At 38.0% G+C, this 17,917-nt stretch overlaps 1 protein-coding gene across 1 annotated transcript; it reads right to left on the bottom strand.

Annotated features, from left to right (window-relative positions):
- Positions 1–3,713: 3,713 nt before the first annotated feature.
- Positions 3,714–14,952, bottom strand: LOC148956121 (uncharacterized). Its single transcript, XM_089089235.1, has 4 exons — positions 14,861–14,952; positions 13,711–13,895; positions 11,065–11,211; positions 3,714–4,045 (listed from the first exon to the last, which is right to left on the bottom strand). The coding sequence occupies exons 1-4, from the start codon at positions 14,950–14,952 to the stop codon at positions 3,714–3,716; spliced, it is 756 nt and encodes a 251-aa protein (XP_088945361.1).
- Between the last annotated feature and the right edge of the window lie 2,965 nt (positions 14,953–17,917).

Genomic DNA, 17,917 nt, shown 5'->3' with positions numbered 1-17,917 from the left:
GGAAGTTACCATTTATTGATAAAAACAAACATGTGACTTTTTTGTGAAAAATAATACCCCACAACGTGGGAATGAGTTTCAAGAACAGTTAGGATAATGATAATCTTGATCAGAAGTGGGTTTGCAGATGCGGTTTAATGGTACATGACCGCTGTATTAATAGTTCTTCCAATTTTTTCTTTTTTTTTTAAATTGCAACAGAATAAAAGAAACAAGAAAATAAATAATCCCAACTTATTAATTCGCTGAATAATTTTCCATTCCAAAATCATAATTGGCAATCATTCCATAAAATATTTTTCATTTCTGTAAAATAGTTTTAAGAGAATAGAGAATCCCTAGAAGTACCACTGCTTTAGAAAAATTCTTTTTAGAATAATCCAAAAACGTTTTTAGCAAATTCAAACAATATAAGAACAAATAAATATGGTTAACCACTGAATAAAAAATATTTAAAAGTAAATGCTTTTAACTTAGCTGCTTTTATTTTTTCCGCATAGAGCACTTCTTTCCATCTTCTGGTTTTCAAATTTAGTGATGTAGAAGATACGCATTCGAAAAAAGTACTGTACAAAACACTCGCCTCGCGAGGAAATATGTCACACGAAATTGGGATTAACAGTTGGGACGCTCTTTCCCATGCTCGCCGTACGATTCCCTCGTTCCAGCAGTGCGTCATTTCAGTCTGGATGATTTACTCTAGTTTTTTGCAATACTCAATCAAGGAGATTGCACGAACAAAAAGGTTTGAGAAGTCTGAATTGGCTTCTTCATAAGCTTTCATCCGCATGAAATCAAACACTGAATCAAAAAGAGAAATACCTGATTCAAATAAACCCGTTCTACACTTATCACACGAATGCTTTTCCAGAATCTTTTTTGCAGAATACCCCACTGCGTATGGAAAATTTGATTCCTCTATTAAGGTGAAAACCTCAACATTCTCATCAAAATCAAACTCGTGAGGCTCATGAATGTCGCTGCTATCACGTCCGGCTTGCACAATTCTTTTTGCATGAGGGTTAACTGATGAAAAAACTTCGGATAAAAGAGATTGATGGAAAGAAAGTGCTTCACAATTCCCCGTCGAATTTGAAGAAACCGAAAAGTTTCTAAACGTTGCTTGCTTGTAAAGGCAGGAGAATTGCGACGCAGTAGGCTTATCGTTTAAACCCCCAGAGCGTCGTAGTAAGCCATAGAAATGCTCTAGACTATCCTGGTTAAGTCTCCTCGTACAAACATATTTAAAACCATGCTTCATCAAATCTTCTGATAGACCGAGGATGGCAGAAATAGTCAGCTGCCATCCCTATGCAATAGATTGTTTTCCCAACATCTTTCCCCACACTATTAACAAATTTTAAATCGCCTAAAAATGAACTGGCCGACCTCAAAAATTGTAATGATGCGCTTTCCCTACAAATTGAGCGACTATACATTTTTTTTTCTAAAAATCCAAGAGAATTAACGCAGTCGAACAGCTTATCAAAGAAATTTACAACCTTTGCTGTTCCTGCGGCCTTCGGATGTAACAAACCTTTAGGCTACTCACGTAAAAATTGATCCCAGCATACACTGAGTGGCTGAAAACATGAGTAGCGACTTTAACCCTCATTTTGTCGAGATTTGTTGGAAATATATTACGCTTTTGAAGTTTCGGCGCTGTCCTAAATCGATGACGTTGATCCACCTTGAAAAAACACACAATGTCTCTCCAAGACGCCTGCCACTGCTTACTTAAAATGATATCATACTTTAAGAGATTGTTTCGGACACTTTTCAACAAGTGAGGGGGATCGTAAATGAAATATACTTTTTCACCATTTCTAAGAAAAAAAGGATTTTTTTTCGTGACGCCGAGATCCTTTTTTAATCCTCGGTAGTTTCCACCCTGGTCTGAAATTATTGCCTTTACGGTAATCCCTACCTGTTTACACCTATCTATCGCCTCAAAAATAATATTTCTTAGTTTCTCACCTTTGAGGCCTGAAACACTATAAAAATACGCAAGGGGTTGTTTCCAGTGTGTTTTTAGTCCCTGCAACATGACCACTGTAGCGTATCTGAAGGGTCCTAACGGACCAAGTCCTTCTACCCTATCACGGCTACGATCATACTGCAGTCCAGGTTTTAGAGACATATCGTCAACGGCAATGGTGCAAAATATTTCTGTTTCATCCATTCCTGCAGTTTTTAGCTTCAGCATCTCAAAAAGACTTTCGTTAAAACCTTCTACCACTTCAACACTCGAAAGGCACCTCTGTAGAGTACGCACCGATGGAAGGTAGAAAATTTTCTCACGAAGCAACTTTTTGTACCCGTTCGGAGATAGGAAAAAAAACACCAAGCCCGTTGTTTTTTCTTCCTCAGTAAATCGTCTTTTTATCATGGATCTTCTAATTTGGCACTTAAATATAGAAAGCGCGATTCCGGATAGATGACTCTCAACAAAATGTAACGCTTCTTGTTCGGATTCAAAACCTGTCTTCGCATTTTTTATTGTACTTTTGAGCGCGATAATAGTAATAGTAATTTATTAACACACACAAGGACAATACATTTTACTCACTACCGACCCAAGAACCTGGGGTCAGGTTGTCCTAAGGGTAGGCATATATCAAAATTTCATATTCACAACAGAAATATACAACCTAGGCCTAAAAAAAAATAAAATAAAAGAAAAATCATTCCCCTTCGCACGCAGTTCCTACCACCAATCACAAAATCACCATACTTGTCCTCCAGGTACATAAAAAAAAAAATTAAAAAAAAAAAATAAATATATCAATGAAAAAAATAAAAAAAAAAAATTAAAAATCATATTTCTCATATAACATTCCTTTTATTTTATTTTTAAATTCCTTCAGATCCCCTATTTCTCTTAACTCTTTATTAACCCCATTCCACAACTTTAATCCCCTATAAATAGGCGAGAATGTCGACCTGGCAGACACCACGAGCGGGGCATGTAAATAAGTGACCTTTTACATCGTTTTATTTTCTTCTCTTGGCGCTTTATTGTCCGACTTAATGCCAGCTTTCGTGGGGTATATTACCCCACGCTTCCCTACAATTTGGGGATAGAGAAGATAGAAAATTTTCTCACGAAGCAACTTTTTGTACCCGTTCGGAGATAGAAAAAAAAACACCAAGCCCGTTCTTTTTTCTTCCTCAGTAAATCGTCTTTTTATCATGGATCTTCTAATTTGGCACTTAAATATATAAAGCGCGATTCCGGATAGGTGACTCTCAAAAAAATGTAATGATTCTTGTTCGGATTCAAAACCTGTCTTCGCATTTTTTATTGTACTTTTGAGCGCGATAAGAGTAATAGTAATTTATTAACACACACAAGGACAATACATTTTACTCACTACCGACCCAAGAACCTGGGGTCAGGTTGTCCTAAGGGTAGGCATATATCAAAATTTCATATTCACAACAGAAATATACAACCTAGGCCTAAAAAAAATAAAATAAAAGAAAAATCATTCCCCTTCGCACGCAGTTCCTACCACCAATCACAAAATCACCATACTTGTCCTCCAGGTACATAAAAAAAAACATTAAAAAAAAAAAAAAAAAAAAAAAAAAAAAAAAAAAAAAAAAAAATTAAAAATCATATTTCTCATATAACATTCCTTTTATTTTATTTTTAAATTCCTTCAGATCCCCTATTTCTCTTAACTCTTTATTAACCCCATTCCACAACTTTAATCCCCTATAAATAGGCGAGAATGTCGACCTGGCAGACACCACGAGCGGGGCATGTAGATAAGTGACCTTTTACATCGTTTTATTTTCTTCTCTTGGCGCTTTATTGTTCGACTTAATTCCAGCTTTCGTGGGGTATATTTCCTCCCGTTGGTTGACTGATTTGAATTGGTTGATGTTGGAGATGAAAATATTGCATGGTCGGTCATATCAATTTTTGCATTTCTTGCATTTCTGGGCGTGCTTAATGTTGGTCCGTTTATTTTGCGACTAGTTTTTGGCGTACCTATCTCAGCTTGGGACGAGGCTTGGGATTCGGGAGCTGATCTACCTAAAAAAAAGAACGAACACTGGGTTGAGCAAAGAGAAATGTACAAACACTTATCGATATATCCTCTTTACTTTCCATTTCAAGTCCCCTATCGAAACTTTTAACACACGAAAACTAACAAAGCCATAGGCAATATTAATTAACAAAGCATTACTGACTTATAGTACAGGAAAATGAGCTCCAAAAAGAGGTCGACCCGAAACAAATTGCAACAGAAATGATTCTTACACCATCTTGTAGAGAAAAAAAAACTGAACAACATATCCATTTTCGCATATTCTGAGTCGACGCAAAATAACGGTTTTTTGGCTTTTAATGCTATTTTTTTCGTTATTCGAATAAATATCGCAATTTTCGTGGACATCGGTTTTTCTTGAACGGAAGTATGATTCTAACCCAAAATAACATGGCGAGACCGAAAACGAAGTCGGATTTAGCGTAAGAAGCACCATAAAAAAGTAACTGTATTTTTTCGACTTTTTTCGCCTAAAAAATACAATTTTCGTTGTAGCCCGATTTTCTTGAATGAAAGTGTGGTTCTGACGTAGAATCACGAGCTGAGATCGAAAATAGAATCAAATAGGTTGTTCACTGAACCAGAAAAAAAAATCGTAATCATTAATGAATGATCTACATTTTTTTAGAAAATAATTAGGGAAAGTGAATTACAAACCGAACTGGTTTTCAGTGGTCAGTATCGTAAATCACACTTAAAACACTCTTCGTATACAATTTAGGGTCAACCATAAGTGCTTGCTGCGTGGCATTCCAACCCGGTCTTGGAGTTTTCAGGTACCAGGAGGAATGCCAGAGGATTTCAAGGGTAGAGTTAACAACTGGTTGAAAATCTCTCAGACCTTCATATCTGATTCGCGAGAGTATGGAATCGTCTGATTTATGGTGCACAATGCGTATCTTTTGAGCATTTCTTATGTCATCGGCAGTGGGATTAATCCTAGGAATGCGTATTCTAGCAGAAGTTGACGCTGGTGTCACAGAGGCAATGATACCCATACCGTGGAAAGTATTGTTGCCATCGAGAGTGCAGATATCATGATCCACGTTGTCGGCAACGTGGTGAATAAACCCGCCAGGGAGAATTTCATCCAGATCCTCAACTGCGCTGATGGCTGAACATCTTTCGAATCGCCGAACTTCATAGTACGACGAACAGAATCCCATTGCGTTCAGAGTGTCGATGAGATATCGCGACGCAAAGTGATGATGCATCTGTACACCCAGACCTATTTGCAGAGGTGCAATTACAGCTTGTGGTCTAGCTGCTTGTATGATCGCATGACCAATACTAGCAATCTTGAGGTCTACGGTCTTCCCAACAAATATTTCCCGAAGAAAAAGTCTGAGGCTGTCAGGTACAAAGTTCACAGCTTCTGAAGTGGTTGACAGTTTTTCTAAAACGTCGTAGTCGTCTTTGTTTGTCTGTAGTCCTTTTATGTCGTTTTTCAACAGTTTAGCTGCAGCGCAAAGAAAATGTGCTTTTTCCTTCTCGGGATCTGCAGATCTTGCTTCCACATGATACTGATTTAAGATTGATGACGCAGTATCCGTGAAAGTCACTACATTCGACTTTCCGTCGACAGTCGAGATGAGAATTCTAGTACCGAAGTGCTCGAGAATCTTTTTCTTCATATAAACATTGCTGTAAGGTTCAACATCCACTTCAAGAGCGTCACGCATCTTTTGAACTACATCACTGACTGTTGTCTGTTCTTCGTCATTCCTTTCAAGAAACTGCATCGCTTTTATGAAAGCATCCGTTTTCACCTCGTCCTCTGGTCTGCCTGACCTTCTTCTCTTTTCTCAGGCTCACAGTTCATGTTCTCGTATTTGAATGGAATCCCTCGGCTTGTCCGAAAGTTATTGCTGCAAAGCTGATGGTACACGGCATCAGCGGCATGAAGGTCTGGGACGGTGCATATCCTTCGGTAAACACTGACTGCCCAGTCATCATTTCTCAGTTCGCATGTTTCTTTAATTGTTTTGTCAAAGTCTATGGTCCGAACGCAGAAAACATCTGAGCCTTTCCGGTGTGAAGCTGAGAGGTCAACAGGGCAGCCACAAAACAAGCAACACTCGTTAAACCTGAACTGTGAAGTACTCGACCGCAACTCGCACTTGGCAGTGGAAATTTTAGCTAGCCACTCATCCTTTCGCCTTTGAGTGTCATTGTCAATGTTACGTCTGTGTGTATAATTTTTTCTGCATAACTCATGGACCTTCTGTCCGGCAGTGACCACAACGGTATCCCTTCGCATCTGACTAGATTGGTTAATTCCGGCAGCTCCTTTCTGTGTAATAATCGTGTAATGTGAGTCGTCTTCGACATTTCTTTTGCAGATTCTGCAGTGCTCCAACTGAGTAGACATCTCGCTATAAAAAAAAAAGAGTTATTAAGCAAAACATATCTGATCGAAATTTTAAGAGATTTCTTTTGTTCAGCCTTGTTGAAAGGTCCAGTAATAATGTCTCTAGGGATGTCAACGTCCCCAAAGTCTTCAAGACAACGGCTAAAGGCAAGGCAATTACTTCATTGTTGCACATGGATACGTTATTGAGAGGGCTATGTTTGTTTGAACTTTACTTTCCAAGAAGACGAGGGATATTCAAATGAGCCTTACAGAGAATGTTGAGGAAAGTGTTGAACTAAATGAAAACACGTTATGTTTACACAGATTGTCAAAAGGGTGAAACACAGGAATAAGTAAGTATATTAATTGGGAAAATTCAGGGAATGATAAGGGATATGATCAAAAGACAATATTTGCATGCTACCAATACTACTTGAGCTACTACTATCATACTTCTCCATTTACAATACTGAGGGGAAAGTTGAACTAAATCCAAAGACGCTGTGTGCATGCACAGCGTCAAACTAGCCTAGCTCAAGAATTAATTGGGGTATTAAGTTGGAACTTTCAGAGAATGCTTAAAGGGGAAATATCGTCTCATCAAAAGGCAATATGCGCACACTACTGCTAACGCTACTGTTAGTGCAACATTTACTAATACTACTTATATTGCAACTAATTTTAAATTTAACCTGTGGTGTTGTTGAGGTCACCTTTTGTTAAAAGGTTTTTTTATGGGGACGTTTTTATTATAAATATATGACGCTGTAAAAAAAAAAAAAAAAAAAAAAAAACTTCAAATGAAAATAAAAAAAAAATAATTTTACGCAAAACAGTAAATTACAATAATTTATACTTTAAAATTTTAAATTATTCATTTACGAACAACCACTATAAAAACCGACTTCTTACCTGCGCTAATCATTCATCAGAACACTAGCAGATTCACCGGAAAGTATTACTCGACTGTTAGATGGCGGAATTTCGAATAAAATTTTTTCTCGGGGTAGATGGCGAATTTAAATAAAGGTTATGACTGTCACTGACCGGAACTAGTTTTCTACTCGACTTTCTGGCATTACTTGAGGTCTTCGTCTAATTGATGTCTCAGTCAAATCTTGGGAATAAACTTTGAAATCTTTAAAACACTGAGTGATGAATGTGACGATTTTCATTTTTATTGCATTACGTAGCCTTCGAAGTGTCTTATACTAGTGCCTAGTTCAGGTATTTTTACGAACAACCGATCATTTGTTGAATAACAAGTGCCGATTGATTGTCTTTACAAAAATTACCGCAACGCATATTGATGATAGTGAAACTTTTTTGTTTTGCACCAGACACCCAATCGGACTTCATTTTCTGTCTCAGCTTGTCATTCTGCATCAGAATCATACTTCATTTCAAGAAAAACGGTCGGATACTAAAATTATATTTTTTTCCGGAAAACGTAAAAAAAATCTCATTAAAAGCCAAAAAACCGTTATTTTGCGTCGACTCAGAATATGTGAAAATGGATATGTTGTTCAGTTTTTTTTTCTCTACAAGATGGTGTAAGAATCATTTCTGTTGCAATTTGTTTCGGGTCAAACCTCCATTTGCCTGTACTATTACAAAATATCAGAATAAATCACAGTGCCTCAGAGACATTAGATAGATAGATAATTTAATACGAAATATCACAAAACGGATAAATAATCGCATTTACAAAAAGTTATGAAAACTATTTGTTGTAATTTTCAGTGAAGTATTGTCGGAATGAATTTTTGTAGCGTTTCGTGGCACTTGGATTGCTTGGTTGTAGTTGGTTTGTGTGGCGGGTCTTTGGTCGGTTATCTTGTCTGATATCAGGTGGGAGAAGGTCGCGGTGTTTGGGGGAAGTCAAGATGGACTGGCCAAAGCTCATGAGGAGCTCGTGTCTTCTTTGTTCAAGTGTTGTGAGTTCTAGCTTCGCCAGACATTCCTCATAGGGCAATTGGCTGTCTCCTAGAATGATGCGCAAGGCTCTCTTTTGAATTGTTTCGAGCTTATTGCTCTGCTCTTTTGTGAGACCAGGATGCCAGACAGGGCAGGCATATTCTAGGATTGGTCGCATGTGGCTCCTATAGTAGGTGACCAGGGCATTTTTGCTGAGTTGAAAGCGACGTAGCTTTGTCAGTGACCTAAGCAGAGGCATAGCCTGGGACAGCAAGTGATTTAAGTGGTCATCCCAAGTCAGTTTATCATTGAAGATAACACCCAGGATCTTCATTTTGTGAACTGCCGGTATGCCGACGTCAGGCAAGGCCGGTACGCTGTGCTTTAAGAAGGAAATTCTCATTATTGCCGACTTGGTCCTGTTGATGCTGAGTTTTCTTTCTAGGTAGTCCCGTTCGAGCTTCACGACCATTTCTTCTAGGTTAAGGATTTCACACAGTCTTTGTAGCAGCATCATTGTTAGGTCGTCTGCGAACTTCGCTCTGTCTCTGTGCCATTTAGCTATCGTGTTGCAAAGCAACAGGAAAAGGGTCGGACCTATTTTTGTTCCTTGAGGAATTCCACATGTAAGGTCTGTAGAGTCTGACAGTTCGCCTTTTTACCTTGTTTTTTGCTTCCGTTTTGAAAGGAAGCTTTCTACTATCTTTCTCAGGAATTCGTGAAAATTGGTCATGGACTGTAGAATCTCCTCGTGGCTAGACGTATCGAACGCTTTCCTGACGTCCCCTTGAAGGAGGTCGACAAATGCCCCGTCAACTTCTAGGTGACTTAGGATAGTCTCGACGATCTGGATAAGGTAGTGACTTGTACTGCACCCTCTTTGGAAGCCATACTGCCGGGAGTCTATTACTTCACTGAGTTCCTCCAGAAGCCATCTGTTTATGAAAGTTTCGAATACTTTCGAGAGTAGCGGCGTGAGTGAGATCGGTCGGAGGTCTCCAAGTTCTTTGGGGTTTGTGACTTTGGGAACAGGGATTACGACTGCCTCCTTGAGCGGCTCAGGAAACGTCCCTGTTATCAGTGACTGGTTGATGATGGCAGCTATAGGCTCTGATAGGTAAGGAGCGTTTTCTTTGAACAAAATTGACGGTGGATCCGCTGGGTGAGTGGCTTTCCGCGCAGGAATCTTTTCTAGGACCCTGCACACTTCAATAGGCAGAACGACTGGAATCTCAGATATCTTGGCGCTGAATGCACTCGTTTCGGCTGAAGGGTTGGATCTGCAGATTTTGGCAAACCACTCATTGAGATCATTTGCAGTGACCTGTTCACCTTTATCTTTTTGTATGTGAAAGGTCGTCGGGCGCTGGGGGCTTATTAAATCTCTAATTGTCTTGTGGAATGAGCGGGAGTCGGAGTTTACTGTTTTAGAGAGCTTTTCCCCATATGCTTTCTCAGCTTTCCTACATTCGTACACCACGGTGTTCCTCATTTTTTCCAGCGCTCTCTGTTGCCTGAGGCGTGCAGTTTATTACGCTTCCTGATGAGTTTCTTGATCTCTTGTGTGACCCATGGTTTGTCCGTAGAAGAGCGTTTGACACGTTTTTCTGGGAAGCATGAGTGGTAAGCGCTGGTTATCTCGGAATTTAAGAGTCCAACCATCTGGTTAACGTCAGATAATCTGTACAGTTGGGACCAGTTTTTATTTACGCACCATTTAGAGACTTCTTCTTTTCCTGGTGTAGTCAGAGGTCAGCAGACGAATGTTTCCTTGGTAGCCGTTGGCTTGGTTCCTTTGGGCTTCCACAGTACAGAGAAATGTGCGCTCCTTCCGAGGCTGGGGCTCGATTCGGGATCGTGGTAGAATTCTCCCACATCTGTGAAAATGAGGTCGATAGTTGATTTTTCCGTAGTAAGAATTTTTACTACCTGCTTCAGATCAAGAGATTGACTGATCCAGCGCCTGTCCAGATCATTAAAGTCGCCAAGCAATACTAGACCGCTATTAGGATACATGCATCGAATATCGTCGATAGACTTTTGGAGGTGGTTGATTAGGGTTTTGCGGTAAGCGGCTCGCGGTGGAAAATAGAGGACTCCGAAAGTTATTGACGAAAACGCTCTTGGCAGTACTTTGGGTTTGATTTTCACCCAGAGCAGCTCATAGGTATCTGTGTGTTCAGCGAATGTCAAAACTTCGTGTTCGATATCTGCATTATATTTTATACCTGTCTCACTTTCTGCACTATTTCCTATCTCCTATCCTATCCTCCTATCAAGCGCAGAGAACGCAGAGCTACTTATTAAAATATAGAACAAATGCAGGATAAGCAAAGATCTTTACGTTAATATATATATATATATATATATATATATATATATATATATATATATATATATATATATATATATATATATATATATATATATATATATATATATATATATATATATATATATAAAGAGATGGATGGATATTGTAGGATCGCTGCAATACTAATGCGGCTAAAAACTGAAATCTAAAACTAAGACTGTTAGAAGGGACTTAGATCTAAACTAGTGAGTGAATAGTCAGAGAAAACACCTAACACTAGGGTATTTCTGTAAGCAAATTGGGAAAGGCAACACATTTGGGTACATGAACAAGACGAAAAGGAATACTCTATGAAACCAGGGGGTAAATTAGGGGGGAGGGGTACAAATATAACAACAATTTATGGGCCTTAATCTTACCATGTTCGTTGTCAGAACCAATAGCAGCTGCAAGTTCAGATGTCAAGAACCGAACACGAGATAACACTTGGGGGGTCAAGATTGGCAAGAGCTTTATTAGATCAGTGGTCATGCTCACCCAGTCTTCCAATTCAAATACAGCATCACCTTGAAAATAAAAATGAAATATTGGAATATCATCCTGAGTATTGACAACTTTGCATTCAAGGTTAAGGCTCAGCCAGCGTCCTGCTTAAAAATTACAATTGGTCATTGCTAATTATCGTACTCCAGTGACGGAGAAACAAAACGAGGGGAAGGTCGAAAGCTGTTCTTTTCATAGTGTGAAGCAAAGACGGGCGCGAATTTGTTCACTATTCTTTTAAAAATGTGTATACAATATAGGCAAAAATCTCAATAATCTTCAAAACTATAGCTATAACCATTAACTTACTTTCTTTCCAAGGAAGCTTTAAATACTCCTTCGATCAAACAGTTTGTGGTAACGAAGTGTAAGCAAGGAGCGACCCGGCTCAATGGTAACCGAAACTCTAGAAAACGGTATTTTGATACAAATAGATACATAAAAAGAATTAGATTTTAATGCTGATTTCAAATATATAAGTTTCATGTAAGTTTTTCAACTGCAACAGCAGCAACATCAAAACTTAAAACGAATAGACAATATTACATACATGATTTGGTTCATCCCCTAGTCAATTTTTTAGTACTTTCATTAGAGCTATTTATTCTAATTAACAGTCTTTGTGATTAAGTGGTCATTTTTAAAGAATTGGAAAAAAATTCTAACTTAAGCTTAAAGAGCAAGGTATTGACTATTGGGCGAATCCTCTAATATACTTATTAAAAATATATGAATATAGAACGTCGTTACGCAAGTTAATTCGTAAGTTGAGCATATTTACTACTAATAAAAACGTTCGTAAATAAAATTAAACAAGTTTCGAGAAATCCATTTAACCAAATAAAAGTAAAATTAATATTCAAATTTCTTTTTAATTATTCATGTACGGTGAGCCAAAATCAAAACCTGCATTAATTCAAAGACTTTCAAAAATTAAATAAAAAAAACAAGTTTTTTAACTGAAAGTAAGGAACCACGTTAAAACTTAAAACGAACAGAAATTATTCCTTATATGAAAGGGGCTGTCCCCTCCTTAACGCCTTGTTCTTTACGCTAAAGTTTTACTTTCTCAAAACTATATATTTTTAAGCAACAAAAAACTTTAGCGTAATGAGCGAGGCGTTAAGGAGGGGACAGCCCCTTTAATATTAGTAATAATTTCTATTCGTTTTAACTTTTAGGGTCGTTCCTTACTTTCAGTTAAAAAAACTTGTTTTTTTTATTTAATGCATATAGAATCCAGGGACTTTCCGTCCATCAAATCACAGAAAAAAAAAACAATGGAAAAATCATGAGCGGTTATATTCAAAATAGCTTTTTTTTTGTTTCTAAGTGTTAATTATGTCTTTTTCATAAAGTAGGGCGAAAGAGGAAATAACTGGCTGTAAATAAGCCTGAGCAATAACGAGCACTATTAGATTTATTAACTAATTTACTAAACAAGACTTACCACTAAGATTAACAAGGTCAACGGAATTCCGGTTGTTTGAGCTGCTACCGATATCAGTGAAGGCAATGTCACCTGTAACAGTGGAAAAAACTTATTGTTATTACTGTGACATATCTACTCTAATCTACTTCTATAAAAAAAGAAGAAAAGAAAAAACAATGCACGAAGAGGAGAGAAGAGAAGTAGAGAAGAAAGGGAGAGAGGGGGAGTGGTGAGGGGTGTAGAAGTTATATTACATAAAAGCTCAACTGAATATGCAGGCAGGCGCAGTGCAGCACTGAGCCGTGCTCTAAATGCTCAGATAGGCTGAACTATTCGGATAAATAAAGAACTACGAGTATGTTAGCAACAGAAAACTAAATATAAACGTAAGGTCCGGATTCAATGTCAAAGATGCAAACGCACATTTCTTTTGCAAGATGCATTGAACACAAATAACCATTCTACGTTAGGTAGGAATTCTTATGATTAAATTGGATTCTACAGAATGCTACGTCAGTGACGCTTTTTCACAAAAAATAAGGAGGGAGAGGAAAAAACAAGCTGTTAATGAGCAAAAGCGGTACTTTTTCATTTACTAAGTTAACTAATTAAGCACTTACCACTAACATTCACAACTTCAACCGAAATCGGGTTGAATGTTATTGATGCCGGTAAAGGCAATGTCACCAGTGCAGGGAGTCACCAACTGAAATAAATACCTTGTCCTCAAGAAGTGGGATAATAGTTGGTGCATAATAGTGTTGCCTGAACCTTCCAAACATGGCTTGTTAAACCAGCTACAAACATTAATTTGATTAGGTCGCGAATCTATTTAGCGAATCTCAAGCAATGGCTTATCCTTGGCGTACAGTCCTTACAAAAGAGGAGGGAGGGCTGCACTTTTTCATCCTCCCAAAACTACCATCTCGTAATAGCTGATGCCTCAAAGGTTAAAAATTAAGCAGATGAAACTGAGAGCCTTTTTTTTTCGCAGGAAAACAAATGGATTACTTTCCCCATGGATCGCATTTCCCCGACTTTCTCACCCAACTACACCGCTGATAGCTAATGAACAGACATAAAGTCTTACTTTGACCTTCACCGACTAAAATAAACGGAATGGCGTTTGGTTTCAAGACTTTGTTTAGCTTAGTAATATCTGCTGCCATAAAATGCTCTTCCTTGAAATGCCTCGTGCATATGAAGAGTCTTTTTGCCACTTTCGGATTTTCCAGCAAATCCTTATGTCTAAAAGCTCTGAGCCATTCTTCCCTTCTGTAAAAAATAAAAAAAATAACAAGTAGTCAGATTTGGTTTGTTTTTTCCAGTTCAGTCCTATCCAAAAGTAATGCCCCGCTTCATATGGGACATTAGAATTAGAGTTACATTGAAGAGAAACCAATTTCGCCCACCAAGAGCCAATATCATCCATGTTAAAAAAAAGCCAATAATTCAGAAGATACAGAATTTACATTTTTGTCTCTTTTTTAGAAACTATCAATAAGAAAAAACATAAACCGGCAGAATTCGGGAAAAAATTCAAAATGAATGCTCTTTCTTATGAGTAAATGGAAACAATAAAGAAAAAAATATAGTGTCTAAGACGAAACTTGGATTTCGAGAGGCTTAAAACGTGCTAGTCTTTTCTGCATAACTTTTTTTTGTGCTTTGAAACTTCGAAATATTGGAGTTTACCATTAAAAGCTGCACCTTCCGATAAATTGACCATAAGTTTGGGGGTAAGTAGCCAAAGTATTTGAAATTGAGCTATAATACAGCTGTGACTTTCCGGTCATTTATCGTCTTTATAATTAGTGTAAAATTGTAAATCTTTCACTTAATCTTTTTTGTTTGCTCACTATTTCTCACTGAGTAGTCTAGAACCTTGAACTAGCCCAACAAAACGTATATAACTACGGCCCATTTCCAGATTTCTCATTAGCCTATAACCTATAGCCTAGACTAGGTCAGTATTTGCTAGTTTTCGGCTCACTCGGGGTTCGGGTCTTTGCCCTGGGGCCCTATCCCGAATCCCTCCGTACCCTCGAAAAGTTTGTTTCATAGAATCTAGGGGATGAAAGGAATCCCGCCATTCTGGAATTTTCTAAATTTATATTTTGATAGCCTACAACATTGAATTCTAAGTAGATCATGGTATGTTCATTTCTTAGCTATCTCATTATGGTAATAGAATAGAACTTTTCTGAAGTTTGAAAAAAAAAAAACATTTCATAGCCTACCTGTTATTTGGCACAGCAAGTAATTTGACTCCTTTTTCTTTTGCATTTTTTCGATTAATATCGCACCCTTCGAAAAAGCATCTAACGCCCATTCTGGTTGCTAGCCGGCAGTGCTTAATAATAATCAGTTTTTTAAGCACAATACTTTTTCTTTATATCCATATCGCACGATTTATTCTTTAATTTCAACCTGCTAATATTGGACAATTACCCGGTCACTCGACGCATGAATCACGCTCTAGCATAATTTATTGGCTTGGAGCGATCAAGTAGTACAGCATTTTGCGTCTAGAGGCGCTGAGGTACGCGGGGTCACTTTTGGAGAGTTTTGTCAGTACCCTACGACGTATTTTGTTCGGTCTGATCTTAGTCGTCTGGGACTGGGGTGCATCTTAGAGAGTGCACTTCCAGCTGTGTCACGGGATTGTCATTTCTTTGCAACCTTCAAACATCTGTTGTTTGATTTTTTAAAAGTTATTTTTTATCTATAATTTGTTTCAAAAATGTTGATTTATTTATCATATTTTTTCCTATAATTCGAATTTATTTTTTATTAAGTTTTTTTTCTTTTTCTATAGGTGTATTCATTGATTTCTTCTTTTACTTTGTTATAAAAGGGCGGTGCTAAGTACGTGTGTATGTATGAATAAAATTTCTGGGTTTGCAGAGTCTTTGGGGTCTTTTTATATCTGGGCTAGGATTGATTCATGAGGCTTCTCCTTACAGACGAAGGAGCCTTTTTGAGAATTAAGGATTTTATATATTGACTGATTTTTATTGTTTATATGAAACATATCCACCTATCTCAGGAACGGCTAAGAGTATTAAGTTAAAACTTTCAGAGTAGGTTGCGAAGGATGTTGAACTAAATTGAAAGACTCCATGTCCATCCAGATTGCCCATATAGTGCATCCGCAATGTGTCAGGAACGAAAAATAGCATGGAATTTAAGCTTTTAGTTTAATAATATGTTTTTTCAAAGGCAGCACAATATTGCTGCCTAAGTAAATAACGATGTTGGTACGACGTACTATTAATTTTTTGTTTTCAATTTTTTTTTAGACTAGGGCCTTTTGTATAGATGGAGTTGTCGTAGAAACCTCCAAAAGGGCTTATTCAATTGAAAATTGAGAGGACAAGTGCCCTTTTTTATAGTCGAAAGTGATTGGAAGGCAATTAACCCTCCCCTCCCCACGCTTAGCATTTCCACTAACAGATCCAATCAAAAGTTTGAGATAACCGTTTTCTTTGGCGTAATTTAAATGTCTGGAAATAATGTCTTTGAGGATGACCCCCCCCCCCCACAGCCATCAGGGAAAGGGTTGTAAGTTATAATCTGGGGAGATGTAAGGTTTTATAGAAGGAGTGGTTGTACAAACTTCGGAGAGGGCTCATTAGATTGGGAATCAGAAATTTTAGTGCCTTTTTGTATGAGTCAAAGTGATTGGAGGGCAGCTACCCCCCCCCCCCCCAAAAAAAAAAAAACACGCCTCGTCTTTTCCCGAAATGTATCTAATAGAAGTTTTGAGACTGAAATTTTATTAAAAATTGTCCAAACATCAAATAACAAGTCTTTTGGGATTAACATAAAAAACCAGCCAGGGGGCAAGGGTTATAAATATTGCGCCGGGGGTAGTTAAGATTTTGACGGTAGGCATGGTTGTATAAACTTTAGATGAGGCTCATTTGGTTGAAAATTAGAAGTTCTAGTTCCCTTTTAAAAGTCAAAAGTGAAAGAGGGCAACTGACCCTCTCCCAACTACCCCTTAATTCACCAAGTGCATCTGATTGAAATTGTGAGACAGTAAATTTGTTCAAAATAGTCCAAATAACATGTAACAAAACCTAAAGGGTTGATATTACCCACCAGAGCCCTGGGGCAAGTGTAGTGGTTATGCTCTGGGGGCATTGTATGGTTTCCATGGAATAGGGGGTCGCTTAGACTTCAGTGTGGATTCATTTGATTTGAAATGGAAGCTATAATGCCCTTTTAAGAGTCAAAAGTAATTTGAGAGCAACCAGCCCCCTCCTTACTCCTATCATTTACCAGAACACATCCAATCAAAATTTGGAAATGGCAATTTTGTTCAGCGTAGTTGAAGGGCCTTGAAATTATTGTATTTGAGGATGACAACACGTCACAGCCCTCAGGGTAAGGATTGGAAGTTTCGCCCTGGGAACATATAAGATTTTACGAACAGGATGGCCGTCAGGACCTTATCCGGGATTTTTCATGGGGGGGGGGGATAATAAAAAAATTTATTGGAAGGGGGGCTTACAAAAAAATTAAAAAAAACGCATTGCAAATTTGTTTATATTCATCTTTATTACGCTTTTAGGAGTTGGAAAAATATTTCGGGAGAGGGGTTCAAACCCCCTAGCCCCCTGGGTACGGGCTTGGTGATCGTACATAGTTCGAAAGAGGCTCATTGGATTGGTATTCAGAAGTTCACGTGTTATTTTTAAGAGTTAAAGTGATAAGAGGGCAGTTCCCCCACCCCCCCCCGGTTTACCAAAATTTATCCAGTTGAAAATTTGATATGGTCATTTTATTTAAAATAGTCCAAAAATCATATAACAAGGCTTTTTGGGCTGATAAAAACACCAGAGCCTGGGGGCAAGGGTGCTAAATAAAGCCCCGGGGGCATTTAAGCTTTTTATGGAATGGATGGTTGCATAAACTTTAAAGGTGGCTCATTTGTTTGAAAATTAGATGTTCTAGTTCCCTTTTAAGAGTCCAAAGGGATGGAGGTCAACTAGCAGTAGAAGAAGGGGTATTGTTCCAGGACGATATTTCATATACTTGGTAAAAGTCCATTGAATAATACCGGGAGTGCCGTCAGAGCCACAAGCCCATTAAATACTACCGGGACGAGGTGACATCAGACCAGATTCCTGGGAATTATTAAATAAAAAAAACAAGTTTTTTTAACGGAAAGTAAGAAGCGACATTAAAACTTAAAACGAACAGAAATTATTCCGTATATGAAAGGGGCTGTCCCCTCCTCAACGCCTCGCTCTTCACGCTAAAGTTTTTTATTGTTTAAAAAATAAAGC

This window comes from Artemia sp. Qi Xiang Cuo, chromosome 1 (genome assembly GCF_049724085.1).
Source record: "Artemia sp. Qi Xiang Cuo chromosome 1, ASM4972408v1, whole genome shotgun sequence".
NCBI lineage: Eukaryota > Metazoa > Arthropoda > Branchiopoda > Anostraca > Artemiidae > Artemia > Artemia sp. Qi Xiang Cuo.
This window is presented reverse-complemented; position numbering and strand designations above follow the sequence as displayed.